This window comes from Thrips palmi, unplaced genomic scaffold (genome assembly GCF_012932325.1).
Source record: "Thrips palmi isolate BJ-2018 unplaced genomic scaffold, TpBJ-2018v1 HiC_scaffold_1, whole genome shotgun sequence".
Lineage (NCBI taxonomy): Eukaryota > Metazoa > Arthropoda > Insecta > Thysanoptera > Thripidae > Thrips > Thrips palmi.
In genome coordinates, this window is record NW_023144620.1 from 5,765,599 (window position 1) to 5,780,124 (window position 14,526).

The 14,526-nt window shown below is 57.1% G+C and overlaps 3 protein-coding genes across 12 annotated transcripts in view; 1 reads left to right on the forward strand and 2 right to left on the reverse strand.

Moving 5' to 3' along the window:
- Positions 1-4,332, reverse strand: part of LOC117640877 (proteoglycan 4) — a 50,493-nt gene extending 46,161 nt beyond the window's left edge. For 5 of the 9 annotated variants that reach the window (XM_034377867.1, XM_034377858.1, XM_034377876.1 and 2 more), the window contains exon 1: positions 4,007-4,332. The gene's annotated coding sequence lies outside the window, so the exon portion shown is untranslated. The remainder of the gene's footprint in view (positions 1-4,006) is intronic. The other 4 variants (XM_034377886.1, XM_034377902.1, XM_034377894.1 and 1 more) reach the window with 2 other exon arrangements.
- Positions 4,333-5,484: 1,152 nt separating this feature from the next.
- Positions 5,485-8,373, forward strand: LOC117640006 (retinal rod rhodopsin-sensitive cGMP 3',5'-cyclic phosphodiesterase subunit delta-like). The gene is made up of 5 exons (XM_034376162.1): positions 5,485-5,633; positions 5,845-5,907; positions 5,991-6,126; positions 6,210-6,331; positions 6,447-8,373. The coding sequence occupies exons 1-5, from the start codon at positions 5,593-5,595 to the stop codon at positions 6,526-6,528; spliced, it is 444 nt and encodes a 147-aa protein (XP_034232053.1). The 5' UTR covers positions 5,485-5,592; the 3' UTR covers positions 6,529-8,373.
- On the reverse strand, positions 8,107-14,159 carry LOC117639995 (chitooligosaccharidolytic beta-N-acetylglucosaminidase). 2 transcript variants are annotated; one of them, XM_034376139.1, is made up of 7 exons: positions 14,091-14,159; positions 11,911-12,021; positions 11,445-11,690; positions 11,165-11,369; positions 9,931-10,263; positions 9,572-9,859; positions 8,107-9,489 (listed from the first exon to the last, which is right to left on the reverse strand). In XM_034376139.1, the coding sequence occupies exons 2-7, from the start codon at positions 12,012-12,014 to the stop codon at positions 8,743-8,745; spliced, it is 1,923 nt and encodes a 640-aa protein (XP_034232030.1). In that variant the 5' UTR covers positions 12,015-12,021; positions 14,091-14,159; the 3' UTR covers positions 8,107-8,742. The 2 variants fall into 2 exon arrangements, with proteins under 2 accessions (XP_034232030.1, XP_034232039.1); XM_034376148.1 differs by lacking the exon at positions 14,091-14,159 and having other exon boundaries at positions 11,911-12,269.
- Between the last annotated feature and the right edge of the window lie 367 nt (positions 14,160-14,526).

Genomic DNA, 14,526 nt, shown 5'->3' on the forward strand with positions numbered 1-14,526 from the left:
GAGGCTCGCGGCCACGCGCGCCGGGCACCTTGATGGAGGGCGTCGCCGTGGCCGCGCGCTGCACAGAGATAAGAACGCATCCTGGAGGAGGCCAATTAAAAAGCAATCTCGGCGAGCCGGCCTTTACAGAGTGGGTCCCGAGGGATCGGCCGGGGATCGCCCCTCGGGATTCGGGACCAGAGTGGGACACGCCGCTTGACCTTGACCGAACGTTCTGGGCCCGGCCCGCGGCCCGGCCCGCGGAAGCTGTCCGGACAGGACACGCAAGTCTGGGCTGGACTGCCAGCCAGGACTGCCGGCTCCAAAGAGGCCAGCCAGAAACCCAGAAAAAATAAGCGGCCGGCGAAACTGATTCCCTGTTCCCTGTCCAAGCGGGGCACACACACACCGGAGCCCCTTCCCGGAGACCAGCCCGAGGGGCGGGTATGTCGTTCGAAAACACGCACTTGCTGGCGTCGGGCCGGGGCTGCTGCTGGTGCGCCAAGCCATCAGCATGAAACCCACTCGCCCCGGGGGACAGCGGACAGCCCGTGCCAAAAGCGGCGGCGGACTCTGAGGACTTCCCCGTCGGCGGCACGGCGGCCCCGCGGGCCCCGCACCTTTCACTGGAAAGCCACAAGCCAAACGGCGGACCGGGCGGCCCGCCCAGGCCTCATCAAAACCGCATGTGCACGTACTACGCCAGACAGTTACCACCGTCCCGGATCATTATTTTATTATTATCATTTCGCCCGCCGCGGTTTCCGGGCCACCGGGCCGGCCAGGCCGGAGGAGAGCGCCCGCAGCGCCGCAGCGCCGCCCAGATGCACTCTGGCCGCGCCGCCGCGGTGCCGCCGCGGTGCCTTGCCCACAGGAAGCGGGGGTTTCGCCGGTGCGGTCCAGCCCATTTGGGTAGGGTCAGTTAATGCTGGCGGGTACCGGCCGGCCGGCAAAAAAAAAAAAAATATTCCAGACCATTTGCCGGGGCCGGTACTCGAACCCAGGTGCGGCAGGTGAAGGGGACACGCGACCTCCGCCGCCGCCTGCTAGTTTGCGCCCGTTTCGGACGCGAGTTGGCAGGAGAGGCACATAAACGCCGCGGCCGTTTAGCAGTGCCGCGACACGCAACGCGCTCGCTGCTCGGCTAGAACGAGTACTACATAAACCGCGTCCGCGAGCCCGGGGCGACGGCGCGACAGCGCGACAGACAGCACGCTGAGCTGTGTCTTCGTCGCGCTGTCTCTCTCGCACTCGTGGGGCGTCCCGGGTAGAGAGAGACTCTGTACGCGCAATCAGCCTGCTTGGCCACCTGCGGAAGGCAGTCCGAGCACAGAGTCAGTATTTGGCAGTGGCTGCCGGAAACGCCGCACGCGACACGCGGACACGGCGCGGCCCTCGGCGCGGCCGCGGACAGACAGACAGACAGACAGACAGACAGACAGACAGACGGACGCGCTCGCACAGAGTCGCACATTGTTGACTGCCGTGCCCAGGCCTTGCTCCTCCTCTAGCAACCCGGTTCTGTCCGCCGATCCCTCGTCGCTCTGTCTCTCTCGCGTCCTTCAGCGGACGCCCCGCGAGTGCGAGAGAGACAGAGTCGGAATCAGTCTACTGCCTGTTGAGCACACGTCCGGCAACGCGGCCAGTCCAGCTCGTCCAGCGACTTGCTTGAGCCCAGCCCAGCCCTCGCCGAGCAGCCCATGTGGAGCCATGCGAAGCCTGCGAAGCAAGCCAACAACTGATCTCAAGGTCATTGCTCCTTGACGCGGCGCAGCGAGGCAGCGACCAGCGCGGGGAGGGGGGGTCATCGCGGTGCATTCCTCCGCGCACGGCAAAGGGGAAAGGGGTTCCAGGGGGGTTCAGTCCCGGATGGATTTGTCGCAGACAATGCAACAAAATGTTTTATTTGGAGCGCGTACACTCTTTTTCTTTCGTTCGCAGGCAGGCAAGGCAGGCAGGGCGCTACGCCGGACCGCGGCCCTCTCTGCAGGTTGATTTCGAAGCGCTCCGTCTCTCTCGCACTCGCGGTGCGTCGCGTAGGGGTGCGAGAGAGGCGGCTCGTAATGAGACCGCTGCCGAAGCCCTTGGGCCGAGTCACGTACCGAGCGAGCGCGGTCCAGAGCGAGCGAGAGAGACAGGCAGTCCAAACCCAAAGCCGAGCCCGGTCCGTGAAAGTCCGCGGCAATCTGGCCGTGATCGCGGATCGATAGATGGATCGAACGGACATATAGCGAGTGGAGCGGCAAAGGCTGATCCGACCCCCGTGGTCCGGCAAGTGGATCGAAAGCTTAGCAGCGCCAAAAGCTACTCCCGAAGTTCCCCTTTCTTCCAAGCTGCCTTTCTTTGGGAGCGGATTCACACATCAGCCGCGGCGGCGGTGTTGCCGCCCGCGAAGCGCCCCCCCCCCTCCCTTCCCCCGCGGGCTGGACTGGACTCAACCGCCTGATTGATGCGCTTGTAATGACCGCGAGGCTTTTTGCTTTTTTCGCAGTGGCGCTGTTTTCCATTCCCGCTATTTGCCTCATTTTCTGGGCCGCCTCCCCGGTCTTCCCGGCGGCTCCTTTTCCCGAACGCCCCCAAAGCCCCCCCCCCCCCCCATGACGGGCCAATGACTGCGCGAGTGCGCGACAGAGACGGGTAGCTTCGGCGCGCTGCCGCCTGTCGAGGCGACGCCGTTCCGAGCCTCCGCCTTGGTCTCTCTGTCTCGCTCGCACCCAGCTCCGTGTCGGAGGCGCGAGAGAGACAGCGACGTTCCGGCCGCCTGTCCTGTCAGTCTGTCCGGCCGGCCGGCGGGAAAAAATAGGCAGAGTGATATCGGGCTGCAGGACGGACAGGGCGGACAGAATGGACAGCCGGGCAGCAATCACCGGGAGATCGGCAGTGCACTGGCACACTGGCAGCACTAGCAGTGCGGGCACAGGGAAAAAATTGGAAAACGCCCCGCCCGGCCCCGTCAGCCTGGAGCACCGTGACGTCAGTTCGTCTCATTGCGGCACTGATAGGGTTTTGACGCGCTGGAAACGGACCAATCACGGCGCTTTTCAAAGCGAGTCGGCAAAAAAGTACTTTCACATCACTTTATAGTCGCATTGCTCGCCGGCCGGTTTGAAAAGGTGGAGGGTTGGTTCGCCCCGGCCGTGAAGGGCAGGCGAAGTCGTCCTTTCAGCGGGGAAGGGTTTTTGCGTGAGGGGGGTGGGGGCTGTCCCGCGGGGTGAGAACGGGCTGGAGGGGGGGGGGTTAAAGCGGAAGCCGGACTGCTTCCCCACCCCCACCCCTTCCCTCCCAGGGGACAACGGTCTTGACGTGTAAGCTTATTATACGGGAGCGTCAAGTCCGTTTTTCTTCAGTGCCGGCTGCGCCGAAAAAAAATGAAATGCGAAGTTCGGCTCAGTTTGCACCAATCACGAAAGGGTTACAACCCGGCCCGCCTTCCCGTTCTGGTAACGAGGTGAATGCAGCCGCCCCGACCTGGGGCAACCCTACCGAGTCCTTCCGCGAGACTGACTCCGCGAGAGCCTCGTGCCGACGACGTCCGGTGCGAGTCGCGACTCCGCTCGTATAAACCGGCCATAACAGCAGCGACGGCCCGGCCACGCCCGGCAAGCACTCCGGGAACGAGATGAACTCGCTGGCGACGACGATGAGACGACGGCCTCGTTCACCACGCGTATCATGACCATGACGCGGCGACGGCGGCGGCCGCCGACGCCCGGACTGGACGGCCGGCGGGGAGGGCGGGGGGAACGGGGGCGGATTAGGGTGGCTGCACCGGGACAGCTTTACACCTGCCGTCGACCCTTTTTCTTTTTATCGTGGCCACCGCGCCGCGCTCCGCCTAGCCCCGCCGCTACGGTGGTGTCACGGCCGTGAAATAGACCCACATTCCCTCCAAGACCGTCCTCGTCGCGTCCATTCAAACAAACAGCGAGCAGACGTCGCGCAGTGGCGGTCGACGACACGTCTCCGTCCTGCGCCGAAGCGATTGGAAACTGGAAAGGGTAAACACACAGGGCTTAGTTGACGTTACCATTAGACAGAAGAATCCAGGGGTTGAAAAGCCGGTGGGTCGGGCGGCCGGCTATCGCTGCCAGACGGGCTAGGTTATCCACTGAGCTCCCTTCAACACACACACTCACACACGACGAAATACGCCCACTGCACCCGCACACACTGCCACTGCACTCGACACTTTGCAAACGGCGCTCGGGGCCTGAGCGACGCAGGGCGACGCAGAACGCACAAAAGACACAAACACACGTAGCGCGCGCGATGCAGACGACAGCCCGAGACTCACTGAACGAACAACTTGGCCCAACTGCCTGCCGGCGGTCGAGTCGGTCGGAGTCGGCTCGGCGCGGCGCGCAGCGGTGCTGCCGGCTCGGTCCGTCCCGTCCCGCCGCTGCCAACGGCAAGCCAACGGCCGGCCCCCTTCCACCGCCCCTCCCTTCCCCTTACCTGCCCGCCTGCCTTACCTGGCTGCGGTGCAGTGGGACCTGCTGCATGACTGCAGGGGTGCGAGTTCGCCCACTGCGCCCTGCGCTGCAGGTGAGTCGGCTTCTTGTGAATCAGCCAGCGCAATGCCCTTACGGTTTTAGCGGCAGCCGGGTGGGACATTGAACGGCGAATGGTACGAATGTTATCGCTAGGAGGAGGCGAAAGACGCAATTGCGTGCCCCTGGGGGCCCACCTAGGGGCCCACCTCCCGAAAGTCCCTCAAGGGCTTTTTCCGGGAGAATGACTCACGGGGCGGTTCGCCAAGGTCGGGATGGTCGAGGCGGACGGATGGGATGGTCTTCCCTGGAAGCAGCGCCACTTTTCGCGGCCGGCCGGTCGTAATCGGAATTATTGCTTCTCCAGCAGGCCGATTCCGCACACCGCAGCCATCGCCCTGTCTCTCTCGCACTCGCGGGGCGGCACCGCACAGGTGCGAGAGAGAAAGAGCGACGAAACGCTGCGTGGAACCAGTCGGTGCGATGCCTCACGCCTCACGCCTCACGGGGGTGTCCCGCGGGGCCTCTCCCCCCGCCCCCCGCCCTGCCAGCTGACTCCAGCAGAATCCTGACTGGTCAGTCGGTACTGGTCCAGTCCACTCGCTTATCCGCACAGCATCTCGCCCCAAAAAACCCAGCTCAAAGTCAAAGCGAGGACAGTGATCGCAGAATGGGACAAGAAAAAAAGGGAGAGAAAAGGGGGGGGGGGTTCTGGTCCCATTCACTACGTTCTCGTCTTCGTTGGGATTTTCCAGGACAGATTGAAACGATTCGAACATACGTAAATTAACAGACTGATTCAAATTTATTATTCATATTGCACAAGATTTATGAGGTAGGACAAAATAATGCATTTTACCACGATTTTCAATCAAGAGTTTTAGTTTGAAAACATGGGAAGAAATTTTGATAAACAAGAGTCAGATAAGACAACTGGGTTCATCATTTGAATTGTCGCGCGCTTTGGGAGCGTTCCAGAGACCGTGGTACACCAGCGCCCCTCGTGGTGGATTCGGGTACCAGCGTGACGTTGTGGAAAACAAATGAATGGATTTCCGAACGTACCCTTTTGTTGTGATGTTAAGACGTCGTTTTGTATTTTAGTTCTAGTATTTTCTATGCAATGGCTCCGAGGGGTGACGAAATTCTGCAAGGGTTCAAAGTGTATCCTTTGACATTTTTACACTCATGCGTTTATCTTACATGACAACTCTAGGCCTGTCTTTTATTCCAGCAATGCCGCAAGATACCAAACCTCAAAGAGGTTATCCTATTTTCTAGCAGACGATGTCATCAAACAAAATTCAATTTCTAATCACAAAGCATTGTGTTATCCGTGCCGTTTCCTTCAGTATTATCTTAACTTCTCTTGCAGTAATTGGTTAAATTTACGAGATGCTGATTCAGGGAGAATACTCTGGCAAGGCAATGAAGACTTGTGAGTCGTTCTCTCTTTTCTGATGAACGTATTGAAAGTGTTTACTTTTTGAAAATGAACTACTCACCTGTTATGTGTTTCAGGTCTGTACCAGATTGTGAACATGAAGCCAGAGTTCCCAAGAAAATCCTCCAATGTCGAGCTGTTTCACGGGAAATAAACTTTTCATCTGTGCAACCCATGGACAAGTTTCGCTTGGAACAGAAAGTTCTCTTTAAGGTATGGGTCTTTGTGTTAATGTGTTTCTTTCTTCACTCATTTTCTTCAAGAAACCCAATACTTAATTTTGAACTTGATTCTAGGGCCGATGCTTGGAAGAATGGTTTTTTGATTTCGGCTTTGTAATTCCCCATTCAACAAATACGTGGCAATCACTTATTGAAGCAGCTCCAGAAAGTCAGATGATGCCCGCTGCAGTTCTCAGGTAACAATTGTTAACATTCTAATAAATGTGTCTATTATAATAATAACTGTAATTTAAACATCCAATTGGGTTTGTTTTTCTGTTGTTTTTTTTTTTTTTTTTTAATCTGTTCTAGTGGAAACATAGTCATTGAGACCAAATTTTTCAATGGGGAAGATCTGGTATCCACATCTAAAGTCCGCCTCTATTATGTGTAGTTTGAATTGCTTCTCTTATATAAGAATGTGTCAGGTTAACTTGGATTAAGTACAAAAGCCTTCTTTTTAAAGTGGGATTGATGAATTGATTTCATGAATCTCCCATTCTATTAGTAGGATCATTTCTTTTAGTGCATATGTGTGTACAAGCACTTTTACTGTGTTCTTAGAGGGTGGTTCACCTGTTATGAGTTTCTTTGACTGAAAAGACTCAGCATTGTATTGATGTGGGTCAAACTGTTATGGCCTCTTTGAATGCCTTTGCTGCCCTTAGTGGCAGCTTACTTGTTGCATGAATTTAAAAACAGTCTTCATTTGTATTGAAAATTACTCTTTTTTGGATTTTATGTGACATTTTTTGTCTCGACACTTAAGACTTTCTCTAATTTTAATGCTTAAGAAGTTCAGCACTTGTAGATTATATTTAGCCATTGTAGAAAAACCCCATATTTATGTAAACACCTCATTAACAGAGTTTTGATGAAACCAAATCGAGGGTCCAATGTTGTTGTGTAAAATTTAATGTAAAAAAAACTTCACCAAATTTTAGTATTTGAAAATTTTTAAGTGGAACACAATTTTTGGGACAATAACAAGATGTTCATTGATTACCTTTACTATTGTTGACACTCTGTAATTGTTCATCTATGGTTAGAAAAAAGAATTTTCAGACCTGTTTACGAGATGTAGAAGTGCATTGAGCACTAGCCTAAATTTGTTGATCTCATATGTGATCTTGTTTGGCAACTGAACAACTTTAAAAGGAAGACTGATGAAAGATGATACTGTATCTGAAAGAATCTAGTATAAGAATGCATGCTGTTTCATGAATTTTAATTCGAGAAGACACATACATTTATTGTATTTACAAAACTAACATAATTGTTTCTTTTGGGTACATAAAAACACAAATTACAGGACTATTACAAGTGCCTTATATCTTATGAATTCTGTGAATGGGCAAAATGATTTTGTTGCTGTTCATGGGATCTGTGATTATGTATTATTAGCTTGTATGTCTGCTGATCAATTTTTTTGCACTTGCTGTTAAGCTTTGCATTTTCCTGGTGCATTATTCATTTGCATTTATGTGTATGAGCCCAGATACCACGGTGCATTTTTGTGCTCAACAAGACTCTGTTTACGCCTAGTTGTACTCTTCCCGTCAGGTACAAATTTTATTTTAAGTTCATTCTTGATGGAATTAGAGTTAGGGCTTTGGACTATGGTGCTGAAGATTGAATCAGACTCTACATTTTTCCCCCCTGCAATTTTTAACTCAGTATTAGAAAGAGATTCTTGGAGGGTTTAAAGCATGTAAGTGTCTCCCTTGAAACATCAGAATCAGGAGAGAAGAAGGAGCCTCCTTCTCATGTACCAGAATGCATCTTCTCAATTTAGAAACCATTCAGTAAGCTGTGTTAACTGTCTTTTCTTCTAGGAAAACATGTTTTATCGTTTTATCATGTTTTGGAGTAGAGTATAAATTTCAAAGCATTCCAGTTGTAGTAATGCGTGTATAATGTATTTACAGATCTGACTGTTGCTGCTACATATACATTCAGAATTGACTTAAAGTTGGTTACAATTTTTTTATTGAGTCTCTTTTGGAAAAGCACATGTTTTTGCACTTTGTCTGTAAAGCACTTTGTGATGAAAGGATAGAGCTTAGATTATTATGTAAGTGGTGATATGCAACTTTGGGAAAGCACCCATACTTGCATATCATTATTCATTAGTACAATTTCATTATTCTTGTAGTGTTTCCAGTCTAGTCAATCTACACTGTATGGTATGTATTTATGCAGACTATTTGACCCTGCAATAAACTTTCTTGTAATCACATTTATTTTTTGTTGCACCGTTCCTCCCCATTTCCAATCAAAACAAAGTCTGGTTTAATTATTTTTATGGTAAAAATATAATTGAAAAATAATATCACAAATATTTCTGCAACACATCACATTGCTGTATCTAGACCTTAAATACACCCAACATGACAGATCAAAAGTAAAGTATGGCATAAAATCAGCGATCACAACGACGTTCCTTTCAAAAATTGTGAGATCAAGATAAGACACCAGCCACATGGGTAATTCACATGAGACTTGGACGACTCTTGGAGCCTTCTCCTGTAAGTATCAGTGTGTCAGCAGGGAGTTGATGAAGTGGCAACGCACGCGCCCCTGCCGGTGCCGGCGGTGCCGCTGAATGTCAGTGCTCCCCTGGGACGGGCTGGTCTTCGGGGCGCTTGCTGAGGTAGCACAGGCCGGGGTTCTGGTCGCACCACTGGGGCTCCAGCCGGTCCGCGGCCACGCCCATCTCCACGAGCCGCTTGCGCTGCTCCAGCATGCGGTGCTCGGCGTCCGTCCACTTCCAGTCCTGGCGGTTGGTCCACAGGCGCTCGGCCATGGCGGACGCGCGCGGCCACAGGCGGCCGTCCACACTGTAGGAGTCCGCCTGCTCCGTCCAGAGCGTGGCCTCGGCCCCCAGGACGTTCTCCAGCAGGCGCGGGTCCGTGACGCCCAGGCGGCGCAGCAGCGCGCGCGGGTCGTTGTCGTACACCTTCTGCCAGCCGATGTAGGGCGAGCACCAGTTGTTGCCCTCGCCCACCCAGGCGCCGAAGCCGCAGTCGAAGTACAGGGCCTCGTAGTTGGAGAAGATGAGGCGGTAACCCTTCTCGGCCAGCTCCTTGATCAGGGGGTCGTCGCCCTTGGTCCAGATCTGGATGATGTACTTCTTGGGGTCCAGGTAGCGGTCCACCTTGCCCGGCGCCGTCAGGCCGCTGGTCCAGAGCACCACGGGCAGCTCCTTGCCGTTGTTGGCCTCCACCAGCTTCTGCAGCGCGCGCGACTGGAAGTGGTCCCACAGCTTGCGGAAGTCGTCGCCCGTCCGGTTGGCGCCCTGCTTGGCCAGCCACTGCAGGATGGACTCCGTCGTGTTCCAGCAGTGGAAGTTGACCTGGGAACGGAACGACACATCATTGAACCTCGTGGGACAAACACCTCCAAACAATGTTTCGAAAAGATTTCCAGTGACCCACCTCGTCGCCGCCCATGTGGAACATATCGGGCCGGAACACGTCAATCATGTCGCGGTACAGGCCGCCCAGGATGTCGTACACCTTGTCCACGGTGGGGTCCAGCTGGCCGCACGGCGGCTCCACGCAGAACTTCTGCCAGGGCTCGGCGCGGAAGCAGACGGTGGCGTTGTGGCCCACCCACTGCCAGCCCTCGCCGACGTGCGCCGGCGCGTCCAGCTCGGGAAGCACGCGCACGCCGCGCACGCGGGCGTACTCCACCACGTCGCGGATCGCCGCGGGGGTGTACACCTGTGGAGGGAGGGAGGGGCGTTAGCCTGGGACCAGCTCAAGCTCAAGCCGTTCCACGACAGTGCACGTACCTCCTCGGGGGAGAAGGCGCCGAAGTGGCTGAACTTGGGGAAGGTCTTGGAGACCAGCGGGAAGCTGTGCGAGTCCGTGATGTGCCAGTGGAACGTGTTGAGCTTGGACGAGGCCATGGCGTCGATGGTGCGCTTGATGGCGGGCACGTCGACGAAGCTGCGCGCCGTGTCCAGCAGCACGCCGCGGTACTTGTAGGCGGGCGAGTCCACGATGCGAACCTCGGTCGGCATCACCAGCTCGCGGCGCAGGGTGTCCTTGACGATGAGCTGGTTCAGCGTCTCCAGGCCGTGGCGCGCGCCGAACACGTTGTCCGCGCCCAGGGTCACGTTCATCTGCAAACATTGCGGCAGCAACAGTGTAGCGTCAGCGTCGATACCCCGTGCGTGACGTGGCGGCCGCCGCGGCGCTACCCCGCGCGTGCGGGGCGCGGGGCACGGAGCGCCTGCGATGCGGAGGATGCAAGCCCGCGGCACAGGACTGCGCGCGCTGCGCGTGGTTGCCTAGCTTGCCGGGGGCTTTCCAGTCTGCACCGCGACGCTGCAAGTACCCAGTGCGCAATCGAGCGCAAATGATGGGACCTGTTCCAAAAAACTCGTGCGTAAATTGGGATTCCCATGGTACTAAGGGATATAATTTATGCTCCTACCCAATTTCTAAATTGATCAGAATTTTTAGGATCATTTGTACTTGATCGAGCAGCTGCAGCCTTAAGGCGCTCCTCCCAACTATGAAGTCCTAGCGTCGTCATTTTGTCATCCATTGACCTCTTTATAAAAAAAGAAAAAAGAAACTATTTTTGGTTTACGCAGCGCGCAACGCCCTTGTAGTCGCCAATGCCACTGCAGCGACTGGTTGTAAAGTTTGTAAACGTATCCCTGGCGCTAGTGTGCCGGATTCCGGATTAGCTGCATCCGAGGACAGCGTCGTTGCCGTCGTTGCGGTGGGGCTTGCGGGGCTTGGTTGCGCGTTCCGCTTCCAGCGAGCTTCCAGTGTGCCCGCTTTCCGCTCTCGGCCCTCCGCGATTGCCCCGGTCGTGTTGCCTTGGGGACGGCTCAGCCCCCTCCCCCTCCGCCGCTATTTACTCTGCGGTTCTACGAAGCACTCGCCTCACTTCGCTCGGCACGGCCCGGCCCGGCGTGGCCCGGCCTGCGGGCTGCGAGTCCATTTGGCCCCAATCAGGCGGATTAAAACGGATTAAAAGGCAAATCCTATTGGAAGGGGTTCGGGACTCACCAGCCCGCCGGCCTGCGCCACGGTCAGGTCGTAGCTCTCGTCGGTGTCCAGGGTGAGGTGCGCGACGGCGGGGGTCTTGAGGCGCAGCACCACCTCCACCGTGTTGCCGCCGTACTTGACCAGCGTGCTGCCATCCTTGGCCGTGGCCTTCTCCTCCTGCTGGTGGCGGAAGCGCTCCGATATCTTGGCCAGCAAGCCGCCTCCACTGTGAAACAGAAACGTGGCGTGTTTACAGCGTGGCGGTGCGGGGAACGATCGGTTTTTACAGTGGGACACTTACTCTCGCTGCATGTCGAGCGAGTTGCCGTGGATGTCGGTGAACTCGACGCTCAGGGAGTTGAAGTTGATGGCGCTGGTGGCGTGGTTGACCTTGACGCTGCGCGGCCGCGGCCAGAGGTTGGCGTCGGGCCCGCAGGACATCTTGCAGGCCGAGACGGCGTGGGGCTGCTCCTCCGCGCCGCGCTCGTGGCGCTCGCAGAGGTACCGCGGCGCGCCCGAGCACCTCCACGTCCAGGGGGACGCGGCACTGCAAGGGACGGCGGTCATTTTCGGCAGTGTTGCCAACAAGCAGGCAAAAGTTCCCACGACGCGCCGAAAGGGTTGCCTGCGTGGCAGTACCTGCACCTCGGCGGGCGCGGCACTCACGTGCATTGTGGAAAGTTTTCCCTGCTTGTGTGGCAACACTGGCTCGCAGCTGTCTCCCCGAGGTGAAAGAAGAGTTGAGGCGGAAAGTCGCCCTGCCTCACCTGGTGGCGGCGGGGTACCGCAAGCTGTTGCCGTCGAGGGTGGCGTGGCCGACGTGGACGTGCACCAGCAGCACCGCGACGACGGCGCCCACCGCGCGGATCATGGTGGCACTGACGTCAACAACAACATGAACCGCAGCGCGGAGTTAGACAGGCAAAAACTGAACCAACTTCCGAACAAGCAGCCGGGCCCGGCGGTCTTGGCGTTCTTGTGTCGCATTGGGTCGGTCGCGCGGAGGCCTGGCTGGCCGTGCTGGTCGTGTGGGAGTCGCGTCGGATCGGCACTACTTGGAGGCGCGGCCGGGTCGCCGCGGGGCGAAGCGCGAAAACACGAAACGCCAATCCGACGGCCCGGCCGGCCGTTCGTTATCAGCCGGCAAGCTTGCAGACTGATGCCGGAGAGTCGCTCTGTCTATGTCGCACTCTCATGGGGCGGCCCGTAGGGGTGCGAGAGAGACAGAGCGACAGAGCTCGGAATCGCTCGTCCGCTGACTGGGCTGCCCATCGGGCGCAAATGTTGTTTGACGCGGCGCCCGCCGCGCCAGCCGCAGCCCCGCTAGACCAGACCGCCACGCCAGGCCGTCTGGGCTGTCAGGCAGTCAGACAGCCAGGCCCGGCGACACGGGGCGACGCGACGAGGCACTAGTGGCTGAGGGCTGAACACGTGGAAGGGGGAGGGGGGAGGGAGATGCAAATGATGTCTCCTGAACCGCGGGCCCCTGGGCCTCGGCGTCAGCCGCTAGCAAGACGGAAATACAGATGCAGGTTTTATCAGTGAGCGACCTTCTTTGGACCGCAAAGAAGAAGCAACTTTGATAGTGTCGTTGAATGGAGTCGAACGATTGCGTCCCACTCGACAGAATCTCGTCACCAAGGGGACAAAGCAAACTAGGGCCGACTGAGCGAGGACACAAACTCGGAATCAATCTGTTATGACGCCGAGGTTTGGTGTTGGATTTTCAAGTTATGGCTCAGCCCTGAAATAGAGCCGCCGTTAAAGCTCCGCGTGCTTGCGACAGGTGGGGCGCTGCGGTGCGGCGCAACGCCCGCCGCGGCTCTCATGTCGCCAGGGCGGGGTGGGGCGGGGCGGGGTGGGGCGGGGCGGGGCGGGGCGGCCACTCAGAGAGTCCGAGCACGTATCCGTATACCGGCCGGCCCGTTCCCTTCACTATTGTAGGCTTTGAACGCGCGTGGGCGGCACCGGGGTGACACGCTGCGGTGTGAGTGTGTGTGTGTGTGTGTGTGTGTGTGTGTGTGGGGTGTGTGTGTGTGTGTGCGTGGCTGTGTGCGTCCGTCTCGATTCCAGTATGCATGAGGCTGCATTAATAAACCCAGAAACCCTCTCGGGGTGGACCCGGGACCCGCGGACAGACGTGGATGGAAAAGTTTTGTCGGCCCTGACCAGCCTGCCAGCCTCGCACCGTCCCCAAGCCCCAAGCGCGCACCGCGCACCGCACCAGACTTGAAAAAGGTCGGTGACCCCTATCCCTCTCCCTCTCCTCCACCGCAAGTCCCCTAGCCTGCCAACCGGTGGGCCGGGCAGGCTGACGTCGAGGCCCGTTCAGGCAGGTTCGGATTCAACTGAGATCTTGATCGCTGCTCGGAGGTTGTTCACCCGCCAAAGTGTCACCCGTCGAGGACATGTTTATCCCCCCCTCCTCAATCCAATCTGACGCGAAGTCACCGCAAGTAATGCCGTCAAAATGCACCACTTCCTGGCTGGGCTTAAAGCCAGCCATGTTCACGTCCAGGTACAGGCTGCTTCACCCGATACAGCTATAAGCCGGGCCGCACCCGGCGGCATCCGGCACGCTGCGAGAGGCGGCCGGCGATCCACCAGCAGCACCAGCAGCCCAGCAGCCCCTGGGGATGAAACATGAAGCCTCGCCTCTCTCGCGTCCGCCAGGGCTCCTGCCCTGCAAGTTTGCCCGGCTGGTCACAGGCGACCTTGACCACCTTGGCCAGAGCGGCAGAGCGTGCCGCCGGCCAGGGCCAGGCCAGCTAGGCTAGGCCGGCCGGCGTGCTCGGGCCCTGGGCCCTGTGCACACGCTTCACGGCCCACCTTCCCATCAGACCTCTCTGCCGACGGGGAGGGCCCGGCGCGATACCCACCCCTTCGGGCACTCGGCACCAAGGCGACCCCGGCGTGCTGAGTAAACTACTTGTCCCTTCCACGGTACCTGCTGCGAGCCCCGAGCGAAACAGGAAAGTCCGACTGGGTAGAGGTGGTCCGGCTGCGGCCGCGGCGTGTCAACTGAGCGGGCCGAGCGATCGGGCCGAGCCCCCTCCTCTGCCCCCCCCCCCCTCCCAGTGGCCGGCGAAGACCAGGCCACTTATTACGTACACACAGCGAGCCCCCTCCGCCCGCCGCCTTCCAGAGGAGAAATCCAAGTTGTTTTTGAAGCGCGGCCAGACGCTCGTTTAGCAGCTCTTTTCTTCTTCTCGTCGCCGGAGTCTGGAGTCTCGAGTCTGGCCGGAGTCACCCACAGGCTCGAGCCGATGCGGATAATGAGCGAGCGTTTTCATTTTTTCTGAGAATAGTGGAATCTCGACAGCGTCGTTTCGCTTGGTAAGTCGACGACTCTTTCTTTTTCGTTCCCAAAATAAAATAAAATA

Excerpts from the sequence above, each read along its gene's own strand:
- LOC117639995 (XM_034376139.1), bottom strand. The coding sequence starts at position 12,014 with ATGATCCGCGCGGTGGGCGCCGTCGTCGCGGTGCTGCTGGTGCACGTC. Across the intron at positions 11,691-11,910 it reads CGGTACCCCGCCGCCACCAG|TGCCGCGTCCCCCTGGACGT; the intron begins GTGAGGCAGGGC and ends CGTCCCTTGCAG. Across the intron at positions 10,264-11,164 it reads TGGCGCAGGCCGGCGGGCTG|ATGAACGTGACCCTGGGCGC; the intron begins GTGAGTCCCGAA and ends CAATGTTTGCAG.
- LOC117640006 (XM_034376162.1), top strand. The coding sequence starts at position 5,593 with ATGGCTCCGAGGGGTGACGAAATTCTGCAAGGGTTCAAAGT. Across the intron at positions 5,908-5,990 it reads TGGCAAGGCAATGAAGACTT|GTCTGTACCAGATTGTGAAC; the intron begins GTGAGTCGTTCT and ends TATGTGTTTCAG. Across the intron at positions 6,127-6,209 it reads AACAGAAAGTTCTCTTTAAG|GGCCGATGCTTGGAAGAATG; the intron begins GTATGGGTCTTT and ends ACTTGATTCTAG.